At 32.4% G+C, this 24,231-nt stretch overlaps 3 protein-coding genes across 3 annotated transcripts; all 3 read left to right on the top strand.

Annotated features, from left to right (window-relative positions):
• The first annotated feature begins 2,073 nt into the window (after positions 1-2,073).
• LOC129799847 (uncharacterized protein C14orf119) lies at positions 2,074-3,249 on the top strand. Its single transcript, XM_055844091.1, has 2 exons — positions 2,074-2,569; positions 2,643-3,249. Exons 1-2 carry the CDS (start codon positions 2,369-2,371, stop codon positions 2,847-2,849), a joined length of 408 nt encoding a protein of 135 aa, XP_055700066.1. The 5' UTR covers positions 2,074-2,368; the 3' UTR covers positions 2,850-3,249.
• Positions 3,250-7,571: 4,322 nt separating this feature from the next.
• LOC129799848 (transmembrane emp24 domain-containing protein bai) lies at positions 7,572-11,113 on the top strand. Its single transcript, XM_055844092.1, has 4 exons — positions 7,572-7,860; positions 7,927-8,047; positions 8,115-8,185; positions 10,659-11,113. The coding sequence occupies exons 1-4, from the start codon at positions 7,681-7,683 to the stop codon at positions 10,905-10,907; spliced, it is 621 nt and encodes a 206-aa protein (XP_055700067.1). The 5' UTR covers positions 7,572-7,680; the 3' UTR covers positions 10,908-11,113.
• A 3,135-nt stretch (positions 11,114-14,248) lies between these two features.
• On the top strand, positions 14,249-23,057 carry LOC129799850 (CLIP domain-containing serine protease B4). The gene is made up of 7 exons (XM_055844094.1): positions 14,249-14,802; positions 14,954-15,724; positions 20,629-20,731; positions 20,809-20,987; positions 21,055-21,156; positions 21,491-21,658; positions 22,559-23,057. Exons 1-7 carry the CDS (start codon positions 14,754-14,756, stop codon positions 22,726-22,728), a joined length of 1,542 nt encoding a protein of 513 aa, XP_055700069.1. The 5' UTR covers positions 14,249-14,753; the 3' UTR covers positions 22,729-23,057.
• The last annotated feature ends 1,174 nt before the right edge of the window (positions 23,058-24,231 follow it).

Genomic DNA, 24,231 nt, shown 5'->3' on the forward strand with positions numbered 1-24,231 from the left:
AATCGTTAAGAAATTTACTAACGATCTTAAAAATTTTAACAACTAAATATTGTATCTTCAATCGCAAATATTTAGTACTATTTTTCAAAACTTCTTTCCTTAATAACTATATGTTCTTTTACTATTAAATTTTGATAAATTTTTAAACAACAAATATAAAATTAAAATGAGGCCATAAGTTATGACCAAATTGATAGGATTACGGACTTGTGGCCACGGTATTTAACATGTAGTGCCCTCACACCATATGTGACACTATTTTGATTTGAAGAGTTGTCAATTGTATTGTTTTTATTCAATAGTTCGGTGTTTTCTGGCAAACATTTAATGAAATTTAAAGTAAGTAAATAAATGTGGTGTAAAATCTGATTTCAAGATTCCTCGAGAGTTGCAGATTTATCTCATGAATTTGTATTTTGTTACAGATAACCTAACTTTTCTTTTTCACTCTTTTAGGACAATGATACCAGTAAAAAAATATAAAAAACTAAAAAGAGCCTCAATATTCATCTCACAGGCATTAAGAGGCATTGATAATGTAATGGCCGCGACAAGTATTTCAGGTGTATCACATTCCTCTCACAACTCTCCTTAATAAAATCTCCGGGAAGGATCCGGAAGAAATATCAGACCACGAAGGCTTTCGCAATGTCCTTACAAAAGGAGACTGAGGGAATTTTGAGGTGGGTTTTTCATGCAGTCAAATATGCATTTTTCATTATGAAAAACGGATTGCGGGTCTCAGTGAATAGAAGGATGAGAAGAAATTAATAGTGCAATGCTACAATCATGAATAAAAACTATAAAAACTTAAGAAAAAAATAATAAAAATTTATGAAATTACCTGAAATCTTTTTGTTTTCTTTTGCATTTAAAATATTTTATTTCTAAGTTTATTTTGCATCATTTTGCATTGTGGCCACAAGTCATTCCACGAGCGGCCATAAGTTCGTAAAAGTGGCCACAAGTTATGAATTTTACATTTTTGGAAAAATCATATTTATCTGAGGTTTAAGGGAATTTCCTAATACATTCACAATGATATATCGAAAGGAGGTACTTTAAAGAAATTACAGTTAAAATTTTAACTTACATAGTCAAAAAGAAAAGAAACTGTGAACAAATATGTCCTTAATGTGGCCATAAGTAATGAGCACAATTTTCCACGAAAAGAAGTGTGTCGATCCGAGGAATATAAGGAACAAAACTTTTGGTCACAAAAAATAATTTATTTTCATTATTTCTTGTCGAGACAAATAAAAAAGTGCATTTATAGTGAAATTAGAATCACTGAGTATTCATTATATAATTAACACAAATTTGTAAATCATTTTAATCAGTCATAATCCCTCATATTCTGTCAGACAAATTCTCGTGTAAAATTTTAAGAAAATTATGATTGGCAGATTTCTGGCTAAGACTCTGATACAGCGATTCAATAAATAAGGTAAATAGTGACAATTTTGTTAGAATCTCGATGAGAAAATTGGTTCTATTGATTAATATGAACCAACATAATGCATTTAGCTAAAAATTATTGCTAAAATACAGCGAATAACTTTCAAAAATACATTTTATTTTGGGGTTCCGATATGCGGGACAACCTTCCGATCCGAGGTACATTAACGATCGCTGGTACATTTCCCTTACTTATTTCCACAAATTTGAATCTTTCATGCTGTCTCCTGAAAAATGGCCAAAAATTAGTTGGCCCCTTGTAATTTCCAAGGAGCGAGATAATAGCGTGAAGAGCAAACTCTTTCAGCAATTTGTCGCTCTCGAACATCAAAGAGTAACCTAAATAATTGTGTGGACTAGCCAGAACTGATGAATGAGCTCCGTGCTCGGTTTGCACCAATTGTACCTCAGGAATATCTGTTGCTCGCATGAATTATACGCTTAGATGTAAATTGTGCATTATTATTAATCATATCAGGATATATTTGTTGCAATTCAATCATGTTGTCGTATATCCCGTGTTGGAAGAATCTGTTGAGTAGATATCCCAGCAAAGCATTGAATTATGAAATTACGGATTAAAATCGACTAGTAAGCTCCATGTCAATATGTTTCCGAAGTTGAATGCCAGCGCATTCGGTCAATCGCTGCAACTCTATGTCAACAATAAATTTTCAGAACATAAAAATCTCGCGATAGTGGGGAGGAATGTTAAAATTTATGCGATTTTTTGTCACGTAGATTTTATTCATAATTAATCCGTTATAATTGCATTCATATGTTTCCACTAGTTTTTATTGGGAATTGGGATTAAGATTGGGTTTAGTTTAGCAGCCGCTAAAAGAAAAATTGTGAAACGTCAACAAAAGTGCGTGTCAGATAAGGGCTAAATTTTCTAGATCTCTGGAGAATGTCTGGGAATATCCTAACGATGGACGGAGAATTGAATTATATAGTTCAGTGGTTTAATGAGTGGAGTGAACTACAGCGACAGGATTTTCTGCCCATCCTCCTTGAATGCCTCTCCCCAGAACCCTACGTCAATGGTCTTGTGGGCGGAATGGCAGAGGCATCGTGCAATGACAAACCCATGAGTCTGTTCCAGTGTCGGGTAATAATTCTAGTGAAAGTTCTAATAGAAAGGCATTTCATTTTTTTTTTAAATATTTAAAAAAAAAAACTAGGTAAAGCTCTTCCGTGAGTGGTCTAGCAAATGGCCTCAAAATATCAAAGAGAAACTTAGCGAGAAAGTAGCCGAAATTGATCCCGGATTTGGAGACAAATTCACTAGTGAATTACAGACTTTGATGACAAATGGAAATGGAACTAATTCTTCAGCTCCAGAATCCGATACATCCCCTGTAGTCCCTGTAGCTGTTCAGGACAACTAAAAGATTGACCCAAAAGTGAATCATTTAGGATTCATCCCGGCATTCCTACTGAATATCATCTAGGCTCTCTCGAAAACAGGATTATATCTCTTCCAGCATTTATATAAAATGGAACTATAACAATAATTTATCTCTAAAACATTGCGATATAGCATCCATAATTTGCGCCCTAAATCCTTTTTATTATTTATAAAAGATAGCCATTAACTTTTTTTTCCCAGATTTAGTATCACATTCCACTTCTGAACTCATTGTGATTAACTAACACATATGGAAGAAAAAATTATTAGAAGATCATTTTTCTAAGTAAGATGTTGGAGTATCAGTTTTGTATAAGATATTTTTCTATTATATTCCCTGAAATAAATTTTTTGAAAAATATAGCCCTATAACGAACGTATCTACAAGTTTATTGAGTGGAAGTATCCATGGATTATCTACTATTTTTCTTATGAAATTCCACTAAAAAAAAATATGCTGACAGCCGTCCCCTCATTCTCTTAACCCATTCCTTACCATGGTATTATACATCATACGCAAATTGAGTGATTTTAGATGATTTATTCCTGGGCAACTTTTAACAGAATTGCTGCCGGGAATGGATTTTAAGTAACTTTAGTTCTTCAAATACTTGAGAAAAATAGTCCGACAGAGATAGAAATGCATTTTGTTGTTCTTTTTTCGCTTCGTAGAAGGTCATGCAAAATTTTTGCTCAAAATGGCGGACGAAAAATGCGACATCCCGTCGAATTTGTTAAAATTGGCCTCTTTCCTCTTTCCTGATTTGAATTGTAGTTGCCAATTTGTTTTCTTGGATAGGTACTCTATCTAAAGCAGTTGAGTTTGTAATGAATTAATGCACAGAATTTAAATTCAGTGACCGTTAAGACGTGTGTTTGGCAGCTGCTAATGAATTTTTTTTTCTTTTCAAAAAATTCATTTATTAATCTGTAGGAAACTAAACCCAAAATATGAACATTCTATCTCAAGTATTTCTGGTACATTGACTGAATGGGTTAATTGGTTAACTCTTTCGTCTCCTTTGGGACTCTGGGTACCCATGGAAAAAAAGAATTTTTTTGGCCTATTTAGAATCGATAAAAATCCGATTCTTGTGGATAAGTACAAACTATAAGGATGTCCAAATCTAGGATATTTTTTGCAGGATCCTAATTAACTCCTGAGGTAAGATATTTTTGGTCAAAAATCGTGAATTTTCGGTTTTCTGCTTCGTTGCAGATATTGTGTTTTTTTTTAATTTCTAGACCCGAATAAGGAAAAACCTCTCGGGGCCAATAAGTATGATAACTAACAATTACAGATTACATAAATTCGAAAAACAATTTTTTCTTAAATTTTCAAAAAACTTGTTCAAACTTTATGGGTACTCTGATCCGCAAAAATCTAGAAGTCAAATGTAAGGTTATCCCGCCAATGCCCGCCATTTGCTTTTTGACACCAACCTTGTAAGAAAATTCCAAGCGGGAGCGACATTTTTGCCAATATGGCAGATAATTTTTACATTTGGCAGCGAGGGAGATTGCTTTCAAGGAAGTTTTTCCTATTCTTCCTGATTTTGGTGAATTCTGATTGTCCTTTATGCTTTTGAGAAAGCTTAATGTGTCTACAATAACATCGTGTTGAAAGAAATGTGTTTTAAAGTGTTATGTGTAAAATATTATGAGGAATCTGTTTACAAGCAGGAGTTGGGTGTCTTTTTTACCACTTCCTGGACATCCCACAAGATACTGGTCAATAATTCTTCTTGTTTTAGTGATCAACATTGTAAAGGAGTCATTTCACACGCAAAAATAATTCACAAAATTGATATTATTGGCTTTTGGAAAATTGAAGTTTGTATCCTTTGCGTTCTTTTGGGGACGAGACTACCCTTGAGTTTTCCAATTTCCCAGAGGAGGAAAAAATTCTTTCTCTGTAAAAGTATCATATTTGACCACTAAGAGTTACAATAAAGTGAGTTTTACTGAAATTCGTTCGCTGGATATGTTGTGGTCCGGAAAGAGTTAAGAGAGGACTGTTCGGATATCAAGGGACGTCCATCCCTTAAGAAACTTTGAACTGAAGAGGTTAGTTTAAAATTTCAGGTTATGTTATATAACCTCAAAATCTTAGAATTTCTTTGTCTTTTTCTTAGATGTTTCTTAGATAGAATTTCTTACATTTTGAGTTTTATTTGATATTTTTTGGATTGAGAGAAATAAACCTAATTGAAAAATTTTCTAAGGTAAAGAATTGTCATGTTTGTGGTTAGATATCAAATTTCTATTTTGTTTAATATAAATATCTTTAGTGTTTGAAAATTTGTAAATTCTTCTAGGTCTCCTCACAGAAAGCATAACCGAATGTTTTATTTGTCTCTCTGACATTTAATTTTTTTGATTAGTTTGTAATTTTAGGTTATATTATGCATAACCTAAAATTACGTATTCGTGGTTTGAATCTTGTTATTTTTTTTAAATATTTTATATTCAGTTAAACTTGTTAAGTTTTTGCATTTAAGGTACGATATCTCAAGATTTGTACTATCCCAACTGACCAAAGTTAACAACCAACAGCTCTGGGTACCAGAATGTTAACAGCGCTGGTAACAGTTTTGGGCCAGTGGAAAGTAGCATTGAGTTGGCCTAAAATTGTTACCAACGCTGGCAAGTTTTTAAGGTACAGCACACGAGTAGCATAGCGGCGAATTTCGAAATTAAAACGCGTTTTCTTGAGGATGACAGCTGGACATTTTCCACCGCGGAAAATGTATTAAATTTAGTTTCTTGTGGTGTCTCAGTGGAAAAATTTTCTTCTCAAGGTAAGTTTAAATCAGTGTGCAAGTTTTTTCTTTATTTTCCTCAAGAAATACTCTCTGAAGTGCCTGAAATTGCGTAGATTCGTGGTTTTTTAAGATTTTCCGATTTTCCACGTCCTGCTGGTCTGAGATCGGCCAGAATCCCTTAAATATCGCATTCGTAGCCCTCATTGATGAACTTCCAAACCGATTTTCCACTTCCGGCCAGATATTTTCGCCCAAAAATAGAAAATTTCCCACAAATTATGCAAGTGCGCGACCTCCCAGATTTTAACGTATTTTTCACGTCCTGCTTGCCCCTAATTGGCCAGAATTCTTTTCCATTCTCCTCACTGATATACCCTCTACACGATTTTCCACTTCCGGCCAGAGATTTCTATCCAAAAATAGAAAATTTTCCACAAATAATGCAAATGCGCAACCTCCCAGATTTTAACGTGTTTTTTCGTCTTGCTGACCTGAAATTGACCAGAATCCTTTAGATGCATCATAAATAGCCCTCACTGATGTACCTTCTACCTATTTTTCCACTTCCGGTCAGAGAATTCCACTCGAAAATAGAAAATTTTCCAGGAATTGTGTGAATGCGCGAGCTTGTTAATTTTGATATATTTTTCGCATTCTGCTTGCAAAAATTCATCCTAAATCACTTGGATTTCCCATCCAAGGTCTTCACTGGTATACCCTTTCGACGACTTTCCACTTCCGGCTAAAAATTTCTATCCAAAACGAGAAAATTTTCAAGAAATCATGCAAGTGTCCGCATTCCGGAAGTTGCACATTTGTTCTTATCACGCTGACCAAAAATCGACTAGAATAAATTGGATGTCTAATCCACAACCCTCATTGGAATAATATTTTTTACGATTTTCCACCTTCGGCTGGAAATTTCTTCCAAAAAATAGACAATTTTCCAGAAGTTACACGAGTACGCGGACTTCGGAATTTTTATACTTTGTTGATCGTCATTGTGGCCAGAGATCTGCTCAAATTCCTAAAATGTGTTTTTTACATCACTTATTGGCATACTTTCTTCAGGATCTTCAACTTCCGTTCCGACATTTCTGCTTAAAACCAAAAATTAGACTTATCATTTTTTTTATTTTTTCTTACATGATCCTGAGGATGAATCACATGAACCTGTGGGCCTGAAAGCGGATTTGGGAAAGTCTAGCACGGAGAAAATTCCGACAGATCATCCCAAAGGCAAGAGACAAGAGGCAAGGAGGCAAGAGACAAGACAGCACCAGACAGCTTGAGAATAAGTGCAACAATTCCTGCCTCATTCGGTATTTTTAATATATTGTGATTTTCTTTATTTTTTTTATATGAAATAAAATGTAATTTAATTAAAAAAAATGTTTTATTATTTAAAAAAGTAAAAAACGATTTTGAAAAACTCTTGTTAACACAGAAGTAACACTGGTGTTAACAGAATGGTAACAACTCTGGTAACAGAATGTTAACAGCGACAGCTAAAAATTTAGCTATTAGTTCCACTAGTGTCCACCATGAACGCAAAAGTGTCTCATTTTGGAACAAAAAGTCAGATGAATTTGTTAGGCAACCTAACAACTCTGTTAACAGAGTTGTTAACAGCTGGTTACCAACTGTTAACACCTGGTCAGTTGGGATATAGCTTAAATTTTCGAAGTTTAACCAAACATAACCTCAAATTTCTGCTAACTGACTAGAAAATTAGGCCCATGATTATGATTATTATTGTTTTTTAATAGAGATTACTTATAGTAAGATCATGTTTCTCGTTTCATTCAAAATCCGCGGATTTTGCAAAAAATACCACTAGTGGAAATCCAATGGATTTTCCGTTCCCTTTGGTTATAGGGTATGTAATAAGAAGAAGAATTTCATTTCATATTTACTCTGGAGTCGAATAGGAGAACTTCTCATACTTCAGGTGTCATTGGACAGCCACCTCATCTTTCGAAACGTCAATTTCCATGGAGAAGATTCGACTGGTAGTGTAAGCAAAGTTAAAAAATCGAGGATAAAATGCGGTATATATCATCAAAATTGCTGATCCTGTGCATCTGTGTACTCAGTGTGCAAGGGATAATGTTCAATCTCCTGCCCAATACACAGAAATGCCTCCGGGATGAGATGCAGCCCAAGCAACTCATTATGGGAGACTACGAGGTATTGGACTTGCCGGGTCAGAAAGTGGATTATATAGTAAGTTCATCCTGAAATCTGTTACAAGGAATCCCAATCTCAAATAATAATATTTTTATTTTTCAGGTAAAGGACGCAAAGGGCCATATTTTGTCACAAAAAGAACAAATTTCAAAGGGAAAGTTTACATTCTCATCGGAGCACCACGAAACCTTTGAGATTTGCTTCATATCAAAAGTACCACCACGTAAGTTCATAATTTATTATTCACATAAAAAATGTTATTGGTCTCATGGTTATCTTTTCGTAAATAGATCAACGTGGAGTAACTCATGACGTGTTACTCTCCATCAAGAAGGGAATAGAGACTAAGAACTACGAAGGGGTAAGTTTTTAAATCTTTTATACCAAGAATGCAATGTTATTCAAGGGGTACATATTCTAAAAACGAAAAGTTCTTGTCCGCATACGATTTTAAGCATTTCATGTTAAAAAAAGAGAAGAAGTAAGAAGAAATTAATAAAATAGTATAATTCAGTTTAATTTAAATATATTCCTTACGCAAGAGTTTACGAAAACCTTCACAGTTAAGAATCCAATGAACCGATTTTGAAATTTTTAATCAATTTTGAAAGCTTATGAAATTTCCTATAAAACAGTTATATTAAAATTTTTAAATTCTTTCATTAAGAATCCGGCTTGATATATCCCAAAACTGAAAGAAAATCTTTACGGTTCAAATGAATCTTTGAGTAAGAACCTTTTAAGTTAAGACTGTGTCCAACAAATATCTAAAATTCCAAGTGTCTAAATAAGCTTAAGAATATCCTTAGTTGATTATTAAAATAATTTTATAAGATTTGAACAAGAAGATTTCGGTATATTGTATTCAAATCGTTTTTGAAAATTTCCTTTGCTATTACAAGGGTTTACAAAAACCTTCACAGTTAAGGTTGTGCTTAACCGTTTTTAACCATTTTCTTTGCTCCAAAAAAAAAGTCGAGAAAATTTCCTATACACTGGTTAAAATAATTACCTGAGGTTCTCTTGGTTACTATCCGGACAAATATATCTCAAAAATTGTTTTTCCAAATTTCTTTTGTAACATTGAAAGTGTTTACGAAAATCTTCATTGTTAAGGTTGTATTCAACCGTTTTTAATGATTTTGGTTGCTTCAAAAAGCTAAGAAAATTTCCTTTCACTGGTTAAAATAAATATCTGATGTTCTTTTAATTACTAACTAAACGAATGTATCCCAAAAATTGCTTTACAAAATTTCTTTTGCCATGTTGCAAGGGTTTGCAAAAATCTTCACAGTCTAAGCTGTATTTAATCGATTTTAATAATTTTTAGGGCTCCAAAAACCTGGGAAAATTCCCCATGCAATACTTAAAATAATTATCTAAGACTCTTTCAATTACTATCCGGAAGCATATATCCGAAAAATTACTTTTCAGAATTTCTTTTGTCATGTTGCAAGGGTTTGCTAAAATCTTCACAGTCTAGGCAGTATTTTATCGATTTTAATAATTTTGAGTGCTTCAAAAAGTTAGGAAAATTCCCTATACACTGATTAAAATAATTATCTAAGGTTCTTTCAGTTACTATCCGAAAGCGTATATCCCAAAAATTGCTTTTCAAAATTTCTTTAGACACGTTGCAAGCGTTTGCAAAAATCTTTACAGTCAAGGCTGTATTTAATCGATTTTAATAATTTTTAGTGCTCCAAAATGTTGGGAAAATTCCTTATAGACTGCTTAAAATAATTATCTAGGTTTCTTTCAATTACTATCCGGACGGATGTATCCTAAAATTGCTTTGCAAAATTTCTCTTGCCATGTTGCAAGGGTTTGCAAAAATCTTCACAGTCAAGGCTGTATTTGATCGATTTCAATAATTTTTAGTGCTTCAAAAAGTTGGGGATATTCCCTATACACTGATTAAAATAACTATCTGATATTCTTTCAGTTATTATCCGGAAGCACATATCCCAAAAACTGCTTTTCAAAATTTCTTTTGTCATGTTGCAAGGGTTTGCAAAAATCTTTACAGTCAAGGCTGTATTTGATGAATTTTAATAATTTTAGTTTTTCAAAAAGTTGAGAAAATTCCCTATACACTGCTTAAAATAATTATCTAGGGTTCTTTCAGTTACTATCCGGAAGCATATATCCCAAAAATTGCTTTTCAAAATTTCTTTTGCCATGTTGCAAGGGTTTGCAAAAATCTTCACAGTCAAGGCTGTATTTAATCGATTTTAATAATTTTTAGTGCTTCAAAAAGCTGAGAAAATTCCCTATGCAATACTTAAAATAATTATCTAAGGTTCTTTCAGTTACTATCCGGACGGATACATCCCAAAAATTACTTTTCAAAATTGATTTTGCCCTGTTACAAAGGTGTACGAAAATCTTCATAGTTAAGTTTGTATTCAACCGTTTGTAATAATTATAATTGATTCAAATTGCTCTAGCTTTATCCAGACGGATATATCCCAATATTTCAATAATTTAGGCAGAATCTATCTATTTGTTTTGATATAATTTCAAATCAATATTTATATCCTGGATTAAATAAATGTGTACCCCTTGATCTTATCTTATTTTTCGAATATTTAGAAAAAAAACCTATTCATAAAATATTTTATTTAAATGCATTTGCTTTCTTATTTCTTTTTATGGGTACCAGTTTTTTCTGGTAAATATAAAAGACAAATTGTTTGAGTTGTTTTGCACTAAAAATTAAGTTTGAGAGTTTTGTTTACTTCCTAGTACTAATTCAAGCCTTCCAAGTACGCTTTAAAGATTCCCGAATTTTGAGTAATATTTACATTTTTTTTTGTAAAAATGTTTTATAGTACGGTGAGGCGGCAAAGTTGAAGCCCCTGGAGATCGATATGAAACGTCTTGAGGACCTGTCGGACTCAATAGTCCAAGATTTTGCCATCATGAGGAAGAGAGAAGAAGAGATGAGAGATACTAATGAATCTACCAATAGTCGTGTATTGTTTTTCAGTATTTTTAGTATGTGTTGTCTCCTGGGTCTGGCCACATGGCAAGTCCTCTACTTGAGGAGGTACTTTAAAGCCAAGAAGCTGATTGAGTAGAGAAATTGAAGATGTTACTCTTTGTTATAATTAAGTGTGTGCGTATCCCTAAATTTTTTTTTTCAATAAAAAAAAATTGAATAATGATAATTCCGATATCACAAAAAAATTGGCGATGCAGTGTGTAAAATAGTTAAATTACAACTTTGGGAATTGATAAAATAATGTAATGACATTTTTTGGATAAATAAACACTTAATTGTGCATTAATTGCTTTTCACTTATCCATTCGTTCCTTTTTTTTATTTTGAGAATAAATTTATCGAATTTGAGAATTTAAAGAACAATGTGTTGTGTCACAAATTGACAAAATGTCTTGAAGGTGCTTTATTTATAATCACCGGAACTTGAAACCGGCTTCTGACTAATTCGCTTCGGACATTGGCAGAAAATTTTAAAGCCCCCAGAATTGTTGGACAGAGAGTCACCAGAATTCCGTTTGGAGATTGTTTATCTATGTGTATCATTCTTCTCTTAATCATCTCGCAATTTCCTGCACAAGTTCCTGAATGATTAATTAATTTTGAGCATTTAATTAAATCCCAGAAAAAAAAACACCTCTCCACAAAGACCGAAACCAAATGCAATCAAGTCTCCAAGTCTTGATGTTTACCACCAAATTGGTCTTATTTGCCGATCAAGTGGTCACTTATAAAGCCTGAAATGCACCTTTTATTTTGAAAGACAAATCGAACAAATAGGCAATTGAATAATTTCAAAGTCATTTGGTGGTTTTTCGAACGCCACAAACGCCTCAAAAATCTTTCCAATTTAACGATAAGTCTTTCAGAAAAATGGTAATGATGTTGAAAACAAGATCTCCTCTGTATGCACGAAAAATTTTTCAGATTCTCATGCAGAATCAGTGAAAACATAATGCGAAGGGGATTCACCAGTTGTGTGTCTCATCGGCAAACATGACAACGACACTGGGAATATACTTAACCATTCATTGACTTATCACAAGAGTACAAAAAAAATCTAAAATATGTATTCACAAACAAAGAATAGAAGAGAAATATTAACAGAAAAACTTAGAAACTTAAAAACTTGGATCTTAATTGGTTTCAAGGATCCCTTATTCACATTACAGATCATACATTACATCATAGAGCAAGATTGGAAGTGTTTCGAAAATCTCAAAAGTTAAGAACGTTCCAATCCGAATTTCAGAATTTAAAATGTTCAGGAATAATAATAATAATAATGCTGGCACAACATTCCATGAAGGAACAAGGCCTTCCCGCAAAGGGATTTCTAGACATACATTATTATTTTTTCTTGTACGGGATGAGGTTGTCAGTCCTATGCCCGTGGAATCAAGTGCAATGAAGCTCACTGGATGCAATCCGAACACCTTTAACGCCAGAAAAATTCCTGGTGACCTAAACAGGATTCGAACCCGGGACACTTGCATCATAGAGCGAGTGCTCTACCACTTAAAAGTTTAGGAAAGCTGATAAAATTTCCTTACACTGAGAGAAATCCGAAAAAGTCAAAATAACATTCCCGAAATGTTAATTTTACCCTGCTGTATTGATCCGAAAACGGTGTAAATATTACCCTTCTTCATGTTTATTTTACCCTTAAAACGTGTAAAATTAACATTAAAAAATGTTGATATATTTTTACACCCAAAAAGTGTTAAAGTTATGACGAAAAAAAGGTAATCGTAGCCTCTTTTTTTCTCAGTTTAAGCATGATTAAAAAAATATCTTGAGGTTCTCTTATTTAGTATTTACCAAGAAAAAGGCTAGCTTATTAAATAAATTGGAAGGATCCGGGAAAAACTCAATTGATAAGACCGTTTTTATCCGATTTTGAAAACTTTAAGTGCGTAAGAAAGCTGAAAAAATATAATAGAAAGTGGTTAAATTGAAATCTTAAGTCTCTAAATTTAAACGACTTGTGCTATCCCTGAATTGCAAGGATTCGAAAAAACGCAATAGTTAAGGCTATTCTTAATTTATTAACAAAATTTATAATTATTGAGAAAGCTTATAAAATTTACTAGAACGTGATTAATATTAAATTTTAAGGTTCTTTCATTTACTGCTTGGTCAGATATATCAAAGATCCAGGACAGCAACCCTAATCAAGGCTGTTCCTAACCGAATTTCAAAATTCAAAATGGTTTAGGAAGCTGACAAAATTTCCTCAAGCCTGGTTACAATGAAATCCCAAGGTTCTTTTGTTCTATGTTTGGTTAAATGGGTTAGATATATCCTAACTTCCAAAGGTTCGTCATAGCTTTGAATTACAAAGATTCAGGAAATAAGCTCTAATTAAGGCTGTTCTTAACCGAATTTCAAGATTCAAATTGCTACAGAAAGCTGACAAAATTTCCTAAAGCCTGGTTAAAATGAAATCCCAAGGTTCTTTCATTTTGTATCTGGTTACATATATCCCAAAATTTTAAAGATTTCTTTTTTGGAAATTGCAAGGATCAGGGAAACCCTCAAAAACTAAAACTGTTCCCAACCGATATTCCAAATGAAAAGTACTTGAGAAAGCTGAGAAAATCTTGAAAAAGATGGTTAAATGAAATCTCGAGGTTCTTTCATTTAATATCTGGTCAGATAAGGTTAATAGAGGTTAAGGAAAATCTCAGATCATGAAATGTTGCTTTCGGGATTTTGGCCTTTGGGATTTTGGCTTTCGGGATTTTGATCGGGACCCGATCGGATATATCAAAAATCTAGGAAATCAGCCCTAGTTAAGGCTGCTCCTAACCGAATTTCAAGATTCAAATTGCTACAGAAAGCTGACAAAATTTCTTCAAACCTGGTTAAAATAAAATCTCAAGGTTCTTTCATTTTGTATCCGGTTAGATATATCCCAAAATTTCAAAGATTTCTTTTGTGGAAATTACAAGGATCAGGGAAAACCTCAAAAACTGAGATTGTTCCCAACCGATATTCCAAATGAAAAGTACTTGAGAAAGCTGAGAACATCTTAAAAGGGATGGCTAAAATGAAATAGCGAGGTTCTTCCATTTAATATCTGGTCAGATATATCCCAATTCCTACTTTGCAGTAAGAATCAGATTAATTTGAATATTCTGGATTTACTTGAAAGAGTTAAAGGAGGGTTAAGGAAAATCCCAGATCATAAAATGCTGTAAGATTGCTGTATCTCTTTTATTTTGCGCGCGACAATCACAGGTCATGTACTTTAATAAGATTTACCCAAGATAATCTTATGTTTTCCCTTTGAGGATTGCAATTCAATGAAGCAGAAATCTGGGGAAAAATCCAGCAAGAGTGGGGATTCCTCGTGTTCGTTGTCTGGTCATCGTCTGCAATCTCTACAGTCTTGGGTTTCACGGTACATTTCCAACATACCAGTCTTATTTGGACGCTTACCGAAATCACAAGCCAGTCTTCTTTAATGACTGTCTTTTCTCTATAAAGCCACCGTGCAGGAAGAGCAAATACTCAGTTGATCCGTGCTCAGTGTTGTGTGATTCTTGTGCGCATAGAGAAGTATTTGATCTGCTAAAAGATCAGATAAAATGTAGAATTCTTCATAGATTTTTACTTAAAATCACTGCCTCAATAAAAATAAATACTGCGAAATTACGCGCCTCTAAAACGATTTTTTTTTATCAAATTTACTTTGCAATGACCCGAAAAGTTCTTGTGTGATTCTTTTTATTCATCTTTTTTTTGTGTTTTGTGCTGCTGAAATAAAAAGTTGTGAACACTCTGTTATGCTGCTGAAAAGAGATATCACAGTATTTCTGATCATCTCTTCAAGATCTTAAATCATAAGTGATTTTGTAAATTTGAAAAATTTAAATAATTTTAGTGAAATAGTGCTCTCTATAGGCGTTACTTTTACAAAATGACCATCTTAAGTCTCTTGCCGATGATATTTTGTTTCGCAAACATCGGTAAGTGCTGGAGAATTACAACCAAGTTAATGATTGCTTGTTGGGAGGTTTTACAGTTACAGTTTAATGCTTAAATAATGGCATTTATGCAAATGTGGCAAATAACTCAATTAATTTGTGAGTGTTTTGACCTGAGAATTACCTATTACAGTTTATTCGTGGGATGATTTCAACTATTACGACCATTATTCGGATTATTACCAAAATCCGCGATCTTTTCGGCGGTACAACAGCCGAGAGGATGATCTCTTCGAAAGACCGTGCCAATGCATTAAATTAAAATACTGCCAATCATTCATAGACATCCTCTCACGTACCTCAACCACAAATATATCCCCCGTTCTTGCCCAGAAATTCCGCAAAGCTTCTTGTGGCTTCCGGAATGCCGAACCAATAGTTTGTTGCCCTATAACAACTTCCCGATTTAACCGGAGGAACAGCAATAAACGCGATCAAGGGACAACAACAGAAGAAGTCTGGGTTTGGGACGTAGAGAAAGAATCCAGTGACTCAAGCAAGGAAGGAGGATTCGGAAACTGGGGAAGTCCTCAAAATCGTTTCGATCCCAATAACTTTCACCACAATCATCGTTACTACGACTATGATAGAAAACCAGGAAGAAGGAGAAACAATTTTCATCCCCATTTTGAAGATCCCAGCACTAAGAAAAACTGCCCTCCGGGATTTTCCAGAGAGTTTGATCTCCCTGAAACCATAAAACCAATTACTCCTTCAATCGACATTTCTAGAACATCCTCAAGCTCCTCAGAAACAACTACAACGGAAAACCCTGTTGATTCCAAACTGTCCCTTATCAATTCCGAATTGTGTGGAATATCTGTTAATACTAGGATTATTGGAGGCGAAGATGCAGGTCCTGGACAATTTCCCTGGATGGCAAGATTAGCCTACAGAAATCTAAGTAAGTGATTGTTTGTAAAATTTATATAAAAGCTCTTATCAACAACTCTTATTAACATTTCAAGTGTAACTTTAAATACGGAAGCATTAAAAAATATGATTCTGGAGCTTTCTGGAATATTTCAAAACATTGGGCAAGGATTCTCTTTTTTTTAAACAGGAAATTTGTGGTTATATTAGACATAACCTACAATATTTTCACTGATTTGAATGTCAAAATACTTAAATTAATTGTTTTTTTTAAATTATTTCATAATTTTTAAAAACAAATAATGCAATTTCTAAAGCTTTCTCACATTTAAAACCGATATTAAGTCATAACCTCAAAAATTGTTTAAAGTTTTCAAAATCCTAACCTCAAAAATCGCTTGAAGCTTTCAATCTTTCAAATTTATGAGTTTCGCTATTTAACTTAAATCCTTCTAAAATTATTTAAGTTTTGTATAAAATTGTTTATATTAACTACAGTTCGCTAACTCACAAGTTATGACCAACAATTTTCCTAAATATGACCGATTTTTGAGGTTAAATATAAAATATGTAACCTAACATTTAAATAAAACTTTTTGAAGAGTAAAGAATTCATCAACAAAATTTAATTCTTTTAGGATTGACTTAAATAATAATCCAGAAACATTTTAATAACCAAGATCTACAAAGTTTAGAATTGAATCCGTCAAAACGTCTGAAGTTAATGTAAAATGCGGATTAGAAGATACTTCCATGTAAAAATTATGTTTTGAATCTCTAGATTTCATTTATTGACTAAATAAAGTAATAAGGCAGCAAGTTAAATATTTTAAACATAACCTAAAAAAAAACATCTGAAACATAACCTCATTTTTTTAATTTCACGTCTTTGTTTAGAATTATGCAAAAATATCTATTACTGACTTCAATAGAAACGTTTAAGACTGTTAAACATTTCAGTAATTTTTATCATGTCTAGAACGAATCTGAAATTGAAATCGAAATGATATATTTCAAGATAGCCTAAAAATTTAAAGTAAAAACTCGTAATCATTTAAAATCTTTTTAGATGATCATGTGATTCTAATTATTCTTGGTTTAAATGAAAGCATTTGCATTCTTAAATCTCCCCGAAACATTGAAACTTATTGAAAGTATCACAACTGGCGCTGAGATCACTAAAATATTTATAACCTCAAAGTTTTTGTAATAATTTGACTTGGATTGTTTTTAACTCAAATGAAATGATCTTAAAATCTTCAATTCTCTTTAGAATTCCAAGTTATTTACTATTACACGTTTCGGTAGCATTTAAAGATCATAACCTCAAAGTCTTCCAATCTTTGTAATGTTTCTAATCACCCGAATATTTTTTTTTTTACCTAAAATAAAAGCATCAATTATCTTGCAACTTTCCCTGTTTTAATTTAAATAGTCTTTGATTCAAATAAAGATGCAATAAAAAGCCTAATTTCAAATTATTCAATATGGTTTTGATTTTTTGTCATAATCGAACGTCTTTAATTAAGTACCCCACCTCTTACAATTAAGCCTAAAATTGGAAATATTGAAAGTAATTTTTTATCACTTTTGACAAATTACACATGCGTTAAAAAAAATGACTGTTAATCGAGAAAAAATCAAAAAGATTTCATATCGAAGTTCATGGAGAAAAAAATACAAGGTTACGCGCGCAAAATTATGAAAATCCAACAATATATGAGATTGTGCCCCAGATAGAGCCCCTAAAACAAAATTAATGTGCTTTAGGAGTGTTAATGTGTGGAAATCAATGTTTTATAATTTTTTTTTGATGAAATTCATAGACAGTACAAAATTGGATCGTTAAACTTTCAATTTTTCTAATTAAATTTTCCCTATTAAACTAATCATAATCATATTTGTGTGTAATGAAAAGATCGAAAGCGAATAATGTGATACTAAAAACCAGTGTCAAAATGACAATTTTAGCCATTCTGCATAAATTCTCTACGGTACACTGAATGCCTAAAATCATAAATAAAGTAATTAGCTATTTAAATAAACTTCCGCATCATGAAGAAACTTATGAGCTTTGTTCACTCTGCAAAAACCATCTTAATTTCGCAATAGCTATTCTTTGAAAAAGTTCATCAAACACCTGTTCATCAGTTCCAGTAAATCAGATACATAGAGAGTGTCTAAAAAATCACTAAAAACTTCCATCACTTCTTGAATATTCTTAATACAGCACATCCTAAATTCTATTAAGTGAAAAGAAAATTAAATCAAAAGACAAAGAATGATGAGTCGCTCAGAGCAAGAGTGAGCTATTTTAATACGGAAATGCATACAATGATAGGCTATTTTTCTGAGCGTGTCATATAAACCTTAACCAAACGTAGGCCCGTTCAATAAATAATTAATTTTGCCTTAAGTAATTCGTGTTAAAAAAAAATTGTCATTTAATATTTTTATTTTTCAAATTTTGATTTTTCTTAATTTTTTATCAGGTCATTATGAAAAATGACAGTTTAATAGACTGGTAGTTGTCTTTAAAAAAGCTATAGTTCTACTTTTTAGTCCTTCCACTTCCACTTTAACTTCCTAAGACTTCCAAGCACTTTTAATTGCCCAATTCCAAAACCGTTTTCACTGTTTTTTCGTTCTTAGTTTACTACATCTTTAATTATTCTAAATTCGCTAATACGGGCTTCAGACCTAAGGCTTAGCCATATGGCTTAACTTCTCTAATATCTTTTGTATCAAGATTTTTTGAAAAATATTGACTTAGGATTGGATTATTAAGGGCAAATGACCTTATTACGTTTTGAAAAATCAATAAAATCGGTTGCTGTTTAAGGTTTTGAGACCCTCGGGAACTGGGCTAAACCTCTAGTCTGAAGACGGTCTAAGGGAAGTTTGAAGACCTTTAAATGGCCTGCCATTTCTATCAAAGGCGAATCAAAGATTTTAGATTTAGAGTATTCAGGAGTTAGAGCCAAATTGAAGGATTATCCCAAAAAAAACGTTTTTCGAACACTAAAGAAAAATAATTTTATCGAAAAATCACAATAAACCTTATTTTAATCCGATTTTTATGAACTTGCCTTTATTGAAAAATCAATTAAACCCTTCACTATGATTTTTAGGAAAAAAATCTACTTGAGAAATGTTTTTTAATCTGTTTTTAATCTGCACGGTTCTGAACTATTTTGATAGATTTAGTCTAAGTCGATCGCTCAGAATAAGAAATGAATAACTCGTAGTAGGCAAATTTTACAGGAGAACGATTTGAAGCTGAGGATTTTACATGCGGAGTATCGAATTTTTGAGATTTAAAATCTCTATAACTTTGAAAATAATTATCTTTCAAGTATAATACTCACAAAAAAGGTAGGGGGTATAAAGAAGTATCCAAAAAGCGAAGAAAAATGATTTTTGTAAAAAAAAATCGAATTGTTTGACTCATATTCTGAATCATCCATGTATAAAAACGTTCTTAAACCGAAAACCTTTTGAAATTTATCTAAATCAGGATAAATTCTATTTGTAGATCCGATTTTGATGATTTTTAAGAGTCCAGATAGCTGATATACTTTTTCATTAGTTTTTGAGAGAGTGAATAATAGTTTTTTATTTGGTTTTGAGGTAAAGGGATCAAAAATACCTCGAATTTTCCTTTGTGACCGCCTACAGAAGATTTCTACAAGCTCTCTGTTTAAAATTCACTAAAAATTAAATTCCCCATCAGTTTTCTACTCTGAGAGAAATCCGAAAAGGTTAAAATAACATTCCGGAAATGTTTATTTTACCCTGCATTATTGATCCAAAATCGGTGTAAATATTACCATTTTTAGGTGTATTGGGGATTAAAGTTCCTCTTTTTTTATGTTAATTTTACCCTTAAAAAGGTGTAAAATTAACATTAAAAAATGTTGATATATTTTACACCTAAAAAGTGTTAAAGTTATAAAGAAAAAAGTTAATCGCACCCTCTTTTTTTCTCAGTGTATAATCTAAAATTATTTTTAAAGACAAGAACACTTCCTCACATTCCACACATTCTCTAAAACATTTTCAAATGGGCTTTTCTTGGGTGGAAATTCCGATGAGAATAATCTTTTATGTGCTTCAAAAAATTTATTTTAAACTCAGCTTTGATAAATCTTTCGGATTCCATAAGCCCTTGTTAAAGATACCAAAAAGAATTTTCCCCTGAAGAATCTGCCAGGAAATTGATCAAAAATTGAATGGGAAATGCTCTTTCCAAGTCACAGAAGGTTTTTTGCAAAGTTTTTATTCAATTCTAATCATATTTTTATTTTTTTAATCAAAAATAGAAAGCTCCAAAGCCTTCCGCATAAAAGCATTTTGAATATAGTAAATTTCCTTTGAGAAAATTTGATGAAAAATTTCTCTAAAGTTCTGTCAAGGAAGGAAAGGTACTTCTTCTAGAGGGTGAAAGTGTCCTTTAAATAGGCTAAATCCTAGGGTTCTTGTATTATTTTTATTTATTATTATTGTGTAGGGGGCAACGACTCCTCGCCCCACTTCTCGGCGTTCTTGTATCATATAGAACTTATAGAACCGATACAGCTTGTAAAACCGATACCAGAGGCGCTGTAGTCTCAAATATGATAGAAAACTTTGAAAAATTACATTTTTAGCAAGTTTAAACGGAAATATCTGGAAAAGTTTAGTTTTAAACTCTGTTTTATATTCTCTTTTTTGTTTTTTATGCAGAATTTTATTACGCATATTTCACTTACGATTTTCGCGTCAAACATCATTAAGATATTGGTATTTTTTAAATAAATATTGAGTAGTCAGCCAAATTAAGAAAGTTTAGATTTAAAAAAAAAACCATTATACCAGTAAATTAATATAATCCCGATACAAAAATAATTCCCTCTTGAATGTTATAGTAAAATAACCTTTAATTTGTAATCACAGCTTCTGGACGTGTTACTTATCGTTGTTCTGGGTCGGTAATATCCGACAGGTACATTGTGACGGCAGCCCATTGTGTCCGAAATCTAATTGATGATCTCCAGGTGTAAGTCAAAAAAAAATTATTTCTGAAGATTAAGTCGATTTGTATCACTAAATTTTTGCATTTTTTTTTACTGGCAGCGTTATGGTTCGCTTGGGTGAATTAGATACGCGGTCAGATATTGATTGCGATTCGCAGACAAGATGTTCACAGGCACAAGATTTTGAAATTGAAAGAATAATTCCTCATTCAATGTACGATACACCAAAATATGCAAATGATATTGCTCTTATTCGACTGAGAAGACGCACAAATTCATGTAAGACGTTATTTAATTGGAAATTTCAACACTTGATTTTATATTAAACCCTTTCCACTAAAAACAGCTTTCATCAGTCCCCTATGCCTTCCCACGGGACAATATTCTTCAGTAGCGCAAAATGCTGGAACAAGGGCAATTATTGCTGGCTGGGGATCGATGACCGCAGGTAAATAAATTTAAATAGTCTTTAATTGCAGTCTTTATAGAGCTACAATTCGTCAGACTTAAAGTTTGTTTTTTTCGTCTCACATCCCCTTCATGAGATTGTGGAAATTCTTTTGTGAATTACAAATCCATGTTCTTACGTAAATATTTTGTCGTATTATTGGAATATTTGATCCGAAATAGACAAACACCAACGTCACATGACATTGAGACGAAGTTAAAATTTTATAAAGTATGAAAAAAAAGCCACAAAATATTCATAAAGTCAATATTTAAGCAATCTCGAATTTTTTTTTATCTAATTTAGAGAAACTTTTTTTTTTCTTTTTGAACAGCAAGTAATACTCCAAGTCCAATGCTGCAGTGGGTGAGATTGCCAATAGTTGACAACACCGGCTGTGCTGAAGCATATCAACGCTTCAGTGCCAATTCCCGGACTCCCATCATCGTATCTCAGTCACAGATGTGTGTCCAAGGCAGAGAGAATATGGATGCATGTCAAGGTAATTGAGACTACGCTATCTCACGGATAATCTCAGACATTTCACGGAAATCTTTTAAAAAAAGCTATTGCTCCACGATATAAAGTTTTGAAGTGCAAGAACTTGAACTTCATGAAAATGTGCAAAAGTTCAAAAAGATCTCTCTACATAAGGCTATGCTCAAGTGATTTTAATAATTTTTAGAGCATCAGAAAGCTGAGAAAATTTCCTAATATGTGGTTAATATAAAATTCTGAGGTTCTTTTACTTTAAATCCGGCAAGATATACTGGAATTTTCAAAAGTTTGTGAATTTAGGATCTCTCAAAATTTAAAGACCTCGAAAAATCTTTTGTAGGTCAAGATAATTAAGGCTACGCTGTCTTAAAGATAATATTCGATATTTCTCGAAAGTCTTTAAATACATTTCTCCACGATATCAAGTTTAAAATTCCAGAAGTTTAATTTCCATAATAAAGAGCAAAGGTTCAAAAAGATCTCTGAAGATAAGGATGTGCCCAAGCGATTTAATCATTATTTAGTGCATCAGAAAGCTGAGAAAATTTTCTAAAAGATAGTTGATATTAAATTTTGAGGTTCTTTCAATTTATATCCGGCTAGATATATCTAAAGGTTTCAAAAGTTTGTTAGTAGAGTACTTCTAAAAATTCTAAAATTTTGAAAAGGCCATCATATTTAGCAAAATTCCCAAGCGATTATACTAGATTTAAATGCTAAATAATGATGAAGAAATTTCTTTAAACTTGGTTAATACAAGATAAGGAAGTTTCCTAAAAAATGCTACCTAAAATAGAATTTCAAAATATTTTAATCACTAGCTGAATTAAAAAAAAAATCGAAAAAAATAAAAATTGCCAGAAAAGCAAATCCCAAATTAAACTCCATTAAATCCCTATTCCAGGTGACAGCGGAGGACCATTAATGAGCGAAGGTGTCCCAGGAAATGAGCGATATACACTACTCGGCTTGGTGTCCTTTGGCCCTAGAACTTGCGGAATATCAAACTTCCCCGGAGTTTACACAAGAATATCCGCATATATTGATTGGATAATGGAAAATATAGAAGTTTGATGTACTTTCTGCTAATATTTTCTAGTGGCGCCAGACTCTTAAAAAAAATGTGATGAAGATTTTGTGAATAAATCTACCTCAAACCTGTAAATAGATAACTAGAATAAATCCAGTAGTTTAATTTGTAGTTTAACACTCAAGTTATATTATTTATATTGTAATACAAATACAAGTAGAAGTCAAAAGAAACGACTTTGCAAATGTAGTTAAATTTAGGGTACTTTTTTTATACAAAAACAGTTAGGTATTTTAATAAAATTAGTGTAAGGCCAAGTATCAGAAAAAATGCAAATTGAAGAAATAAATCAAATTAATTGGTTATATACAGCGATTATTCTTATCAGTATTTTATTCATTGAGGCATATTTCACAGAATATTTTAAATAATTATTCTGGAAAAGTCTTGCAATTTTTTATGAAATACTTTTACTAAGATGTCATCATTGTCAATGAAGAATTGAAACTTATTCCGAGATAATGCAGGTAAGTTCCAAGTTTCAATAATGGAAAAATAAAGGTTCGAAATTCTTTGAACTTAAATCCGGTCTGATACAACGATAATAAAGTTTCAAGCTTGGTGTTAAAGAACGTTTTAACATAATTAGGATGAAATTTATAGTGTTTGAGACATCTAAGAATACTTTCCATGGCCTTTTTCATTATTAAATTCAGTCTGATACTAATTATCAAAATTGTAAGCCTTCAGGAAAATTGTCGTAATTAAGGATTCCCTTAACCGAATTTAAAAAAATTATGCGCAAAATAAAGCTGATAAAATTTCCAACAAGTTGGATAAAATAAAGTTTCGAGGTTCTTGGATTTTAAATCTGGTTGCATATATCTCAAAATTAGAAAATATTTCTCCATTTCTGAGTTACTCCTACAGGCCTCACAGTTATCAATTCGACGGCTCAAAATATAAAACGAATAAGTCGCAAATGGCCAATTTTACAGAAGAGCGACTTCAAATTGAGATTTTACATGCTTTCTTTTCCTCCTCCACCCATAGGTCCTCCTATGAGTTGATTTCGGACCGTGACACTGCCAAGTTATAGGCTCTAACATGCATACATAAGGACGAAACTAACAAAGTGGATGGCTCGCATACTTTCGGCTTCTCAAACTGAATAAAAATCAATTTACAAAAGTTCAGATATTACTGAGTGTAAGATTTTCAAGAATTGAAACCCCTATAACTTTGGGAATAATTAACTTTCCGGTATAATATTCACAAGGAAGGGAAAGTAAAGGGTCTCAAGGAGTACCTAAAAATCGAAAAAAAACGTTTTTTGCAAAAAAACGAAATATTCGACTTATTATCTTCAATTTCTTCCGGTGTTCGTCAGAGCATTGTCTTCTTCTCAAAAGCAAAAGGACTCAATTTTCAATATGAGTCTTCAAGCCGAGGAAGACCTATACCGAGGGTCGAAAGCTATGGAGAAAATTGAGTCTTTTTGATTTTGAGAAGAAGACAATCCTCTGACGAACACCGGAAGAAACTAG

Source organism: Phlebotomus papatasi, chromosome 1 (genome assembly GCF_024763615.1).
Source record: "Phlebotomus papatasi isolate M1 chromosome 1, Ppap_2.1, whole genome shotgun sequence".
Taxonomy (NCBI): domain Eukaryota; kingdom Metazoa; phylum Arthropoda; class Insecta; order Diptera; family Psychodidae; genus Phlebotomus; species Phlebotomus papatasi.

What these genes read in the sequence shown, in the direction of transcription:
- LOC129799850 (XM_055844094.1), top strand. Translation starts at nt 14,754, where the DNA reads ATGACCATCTTAAGTCTCTTGCCGATGATATTTTGTTTCGCAAACATC. An exon ending in CTAATTGATGATCTCCAGGT is followed by an intron (nt 20,732 to 20,808) that starts GTAAGTCAAAAA and finishes TTTTACTGGCAG; the next exon opens with CGTTATGGTTCGCTTGGGTG. An exon ending in GAATATGGATGCATGTCAAG is followed by an intron (nt 21,659 to 22,558) that starts GTAATTGAGACT and finishes TCCCTATTCCAG; the next exon opens with GTGACAGCGGAGGACCATTA.
- LOC129799848 (XM_055844092.1), top strand. Translation starts at nt 7,681, where the DNA reads ATGCGGTATATATCATCAAAATTGCTGATCCTGTGCATCTGTGTACTC. An exon ending in CATATCAAAAGTACCACCAC is followed by an intron (nt 8,048 to 8,114) that starts GTAAGTTCATAA and finishes TTTCGTAAATAG; the next exon opens with ATCAACGTGGAGTAACTCAT. An exon ending in AGACTAAGAACTACGAAGGG is followed by an intron (nt 8,186 to 10,658) that starts GTAAGTTTTTAA and finishes AATGTTTTATAG; the next exon opens with TACGGTGAGGCGGCAAAGTT.
- LOC129799847 (XM_055844091.1), top strand. Translation starts at nt 2,369, where the DNA reads ATGTCTGGGAATATCCTAACGATGGACGGAGAATTGAATTATATAGTT. An exon ending in TGAGTCTGTTCCAGTGTCGG is followed by an intron (nt 2,570 to 2,642) that starts GTAATAATTCTA and finishes AAAAAAAACTAG; the next exon opens with GTAAAGCTCTTCCGTGAGTG.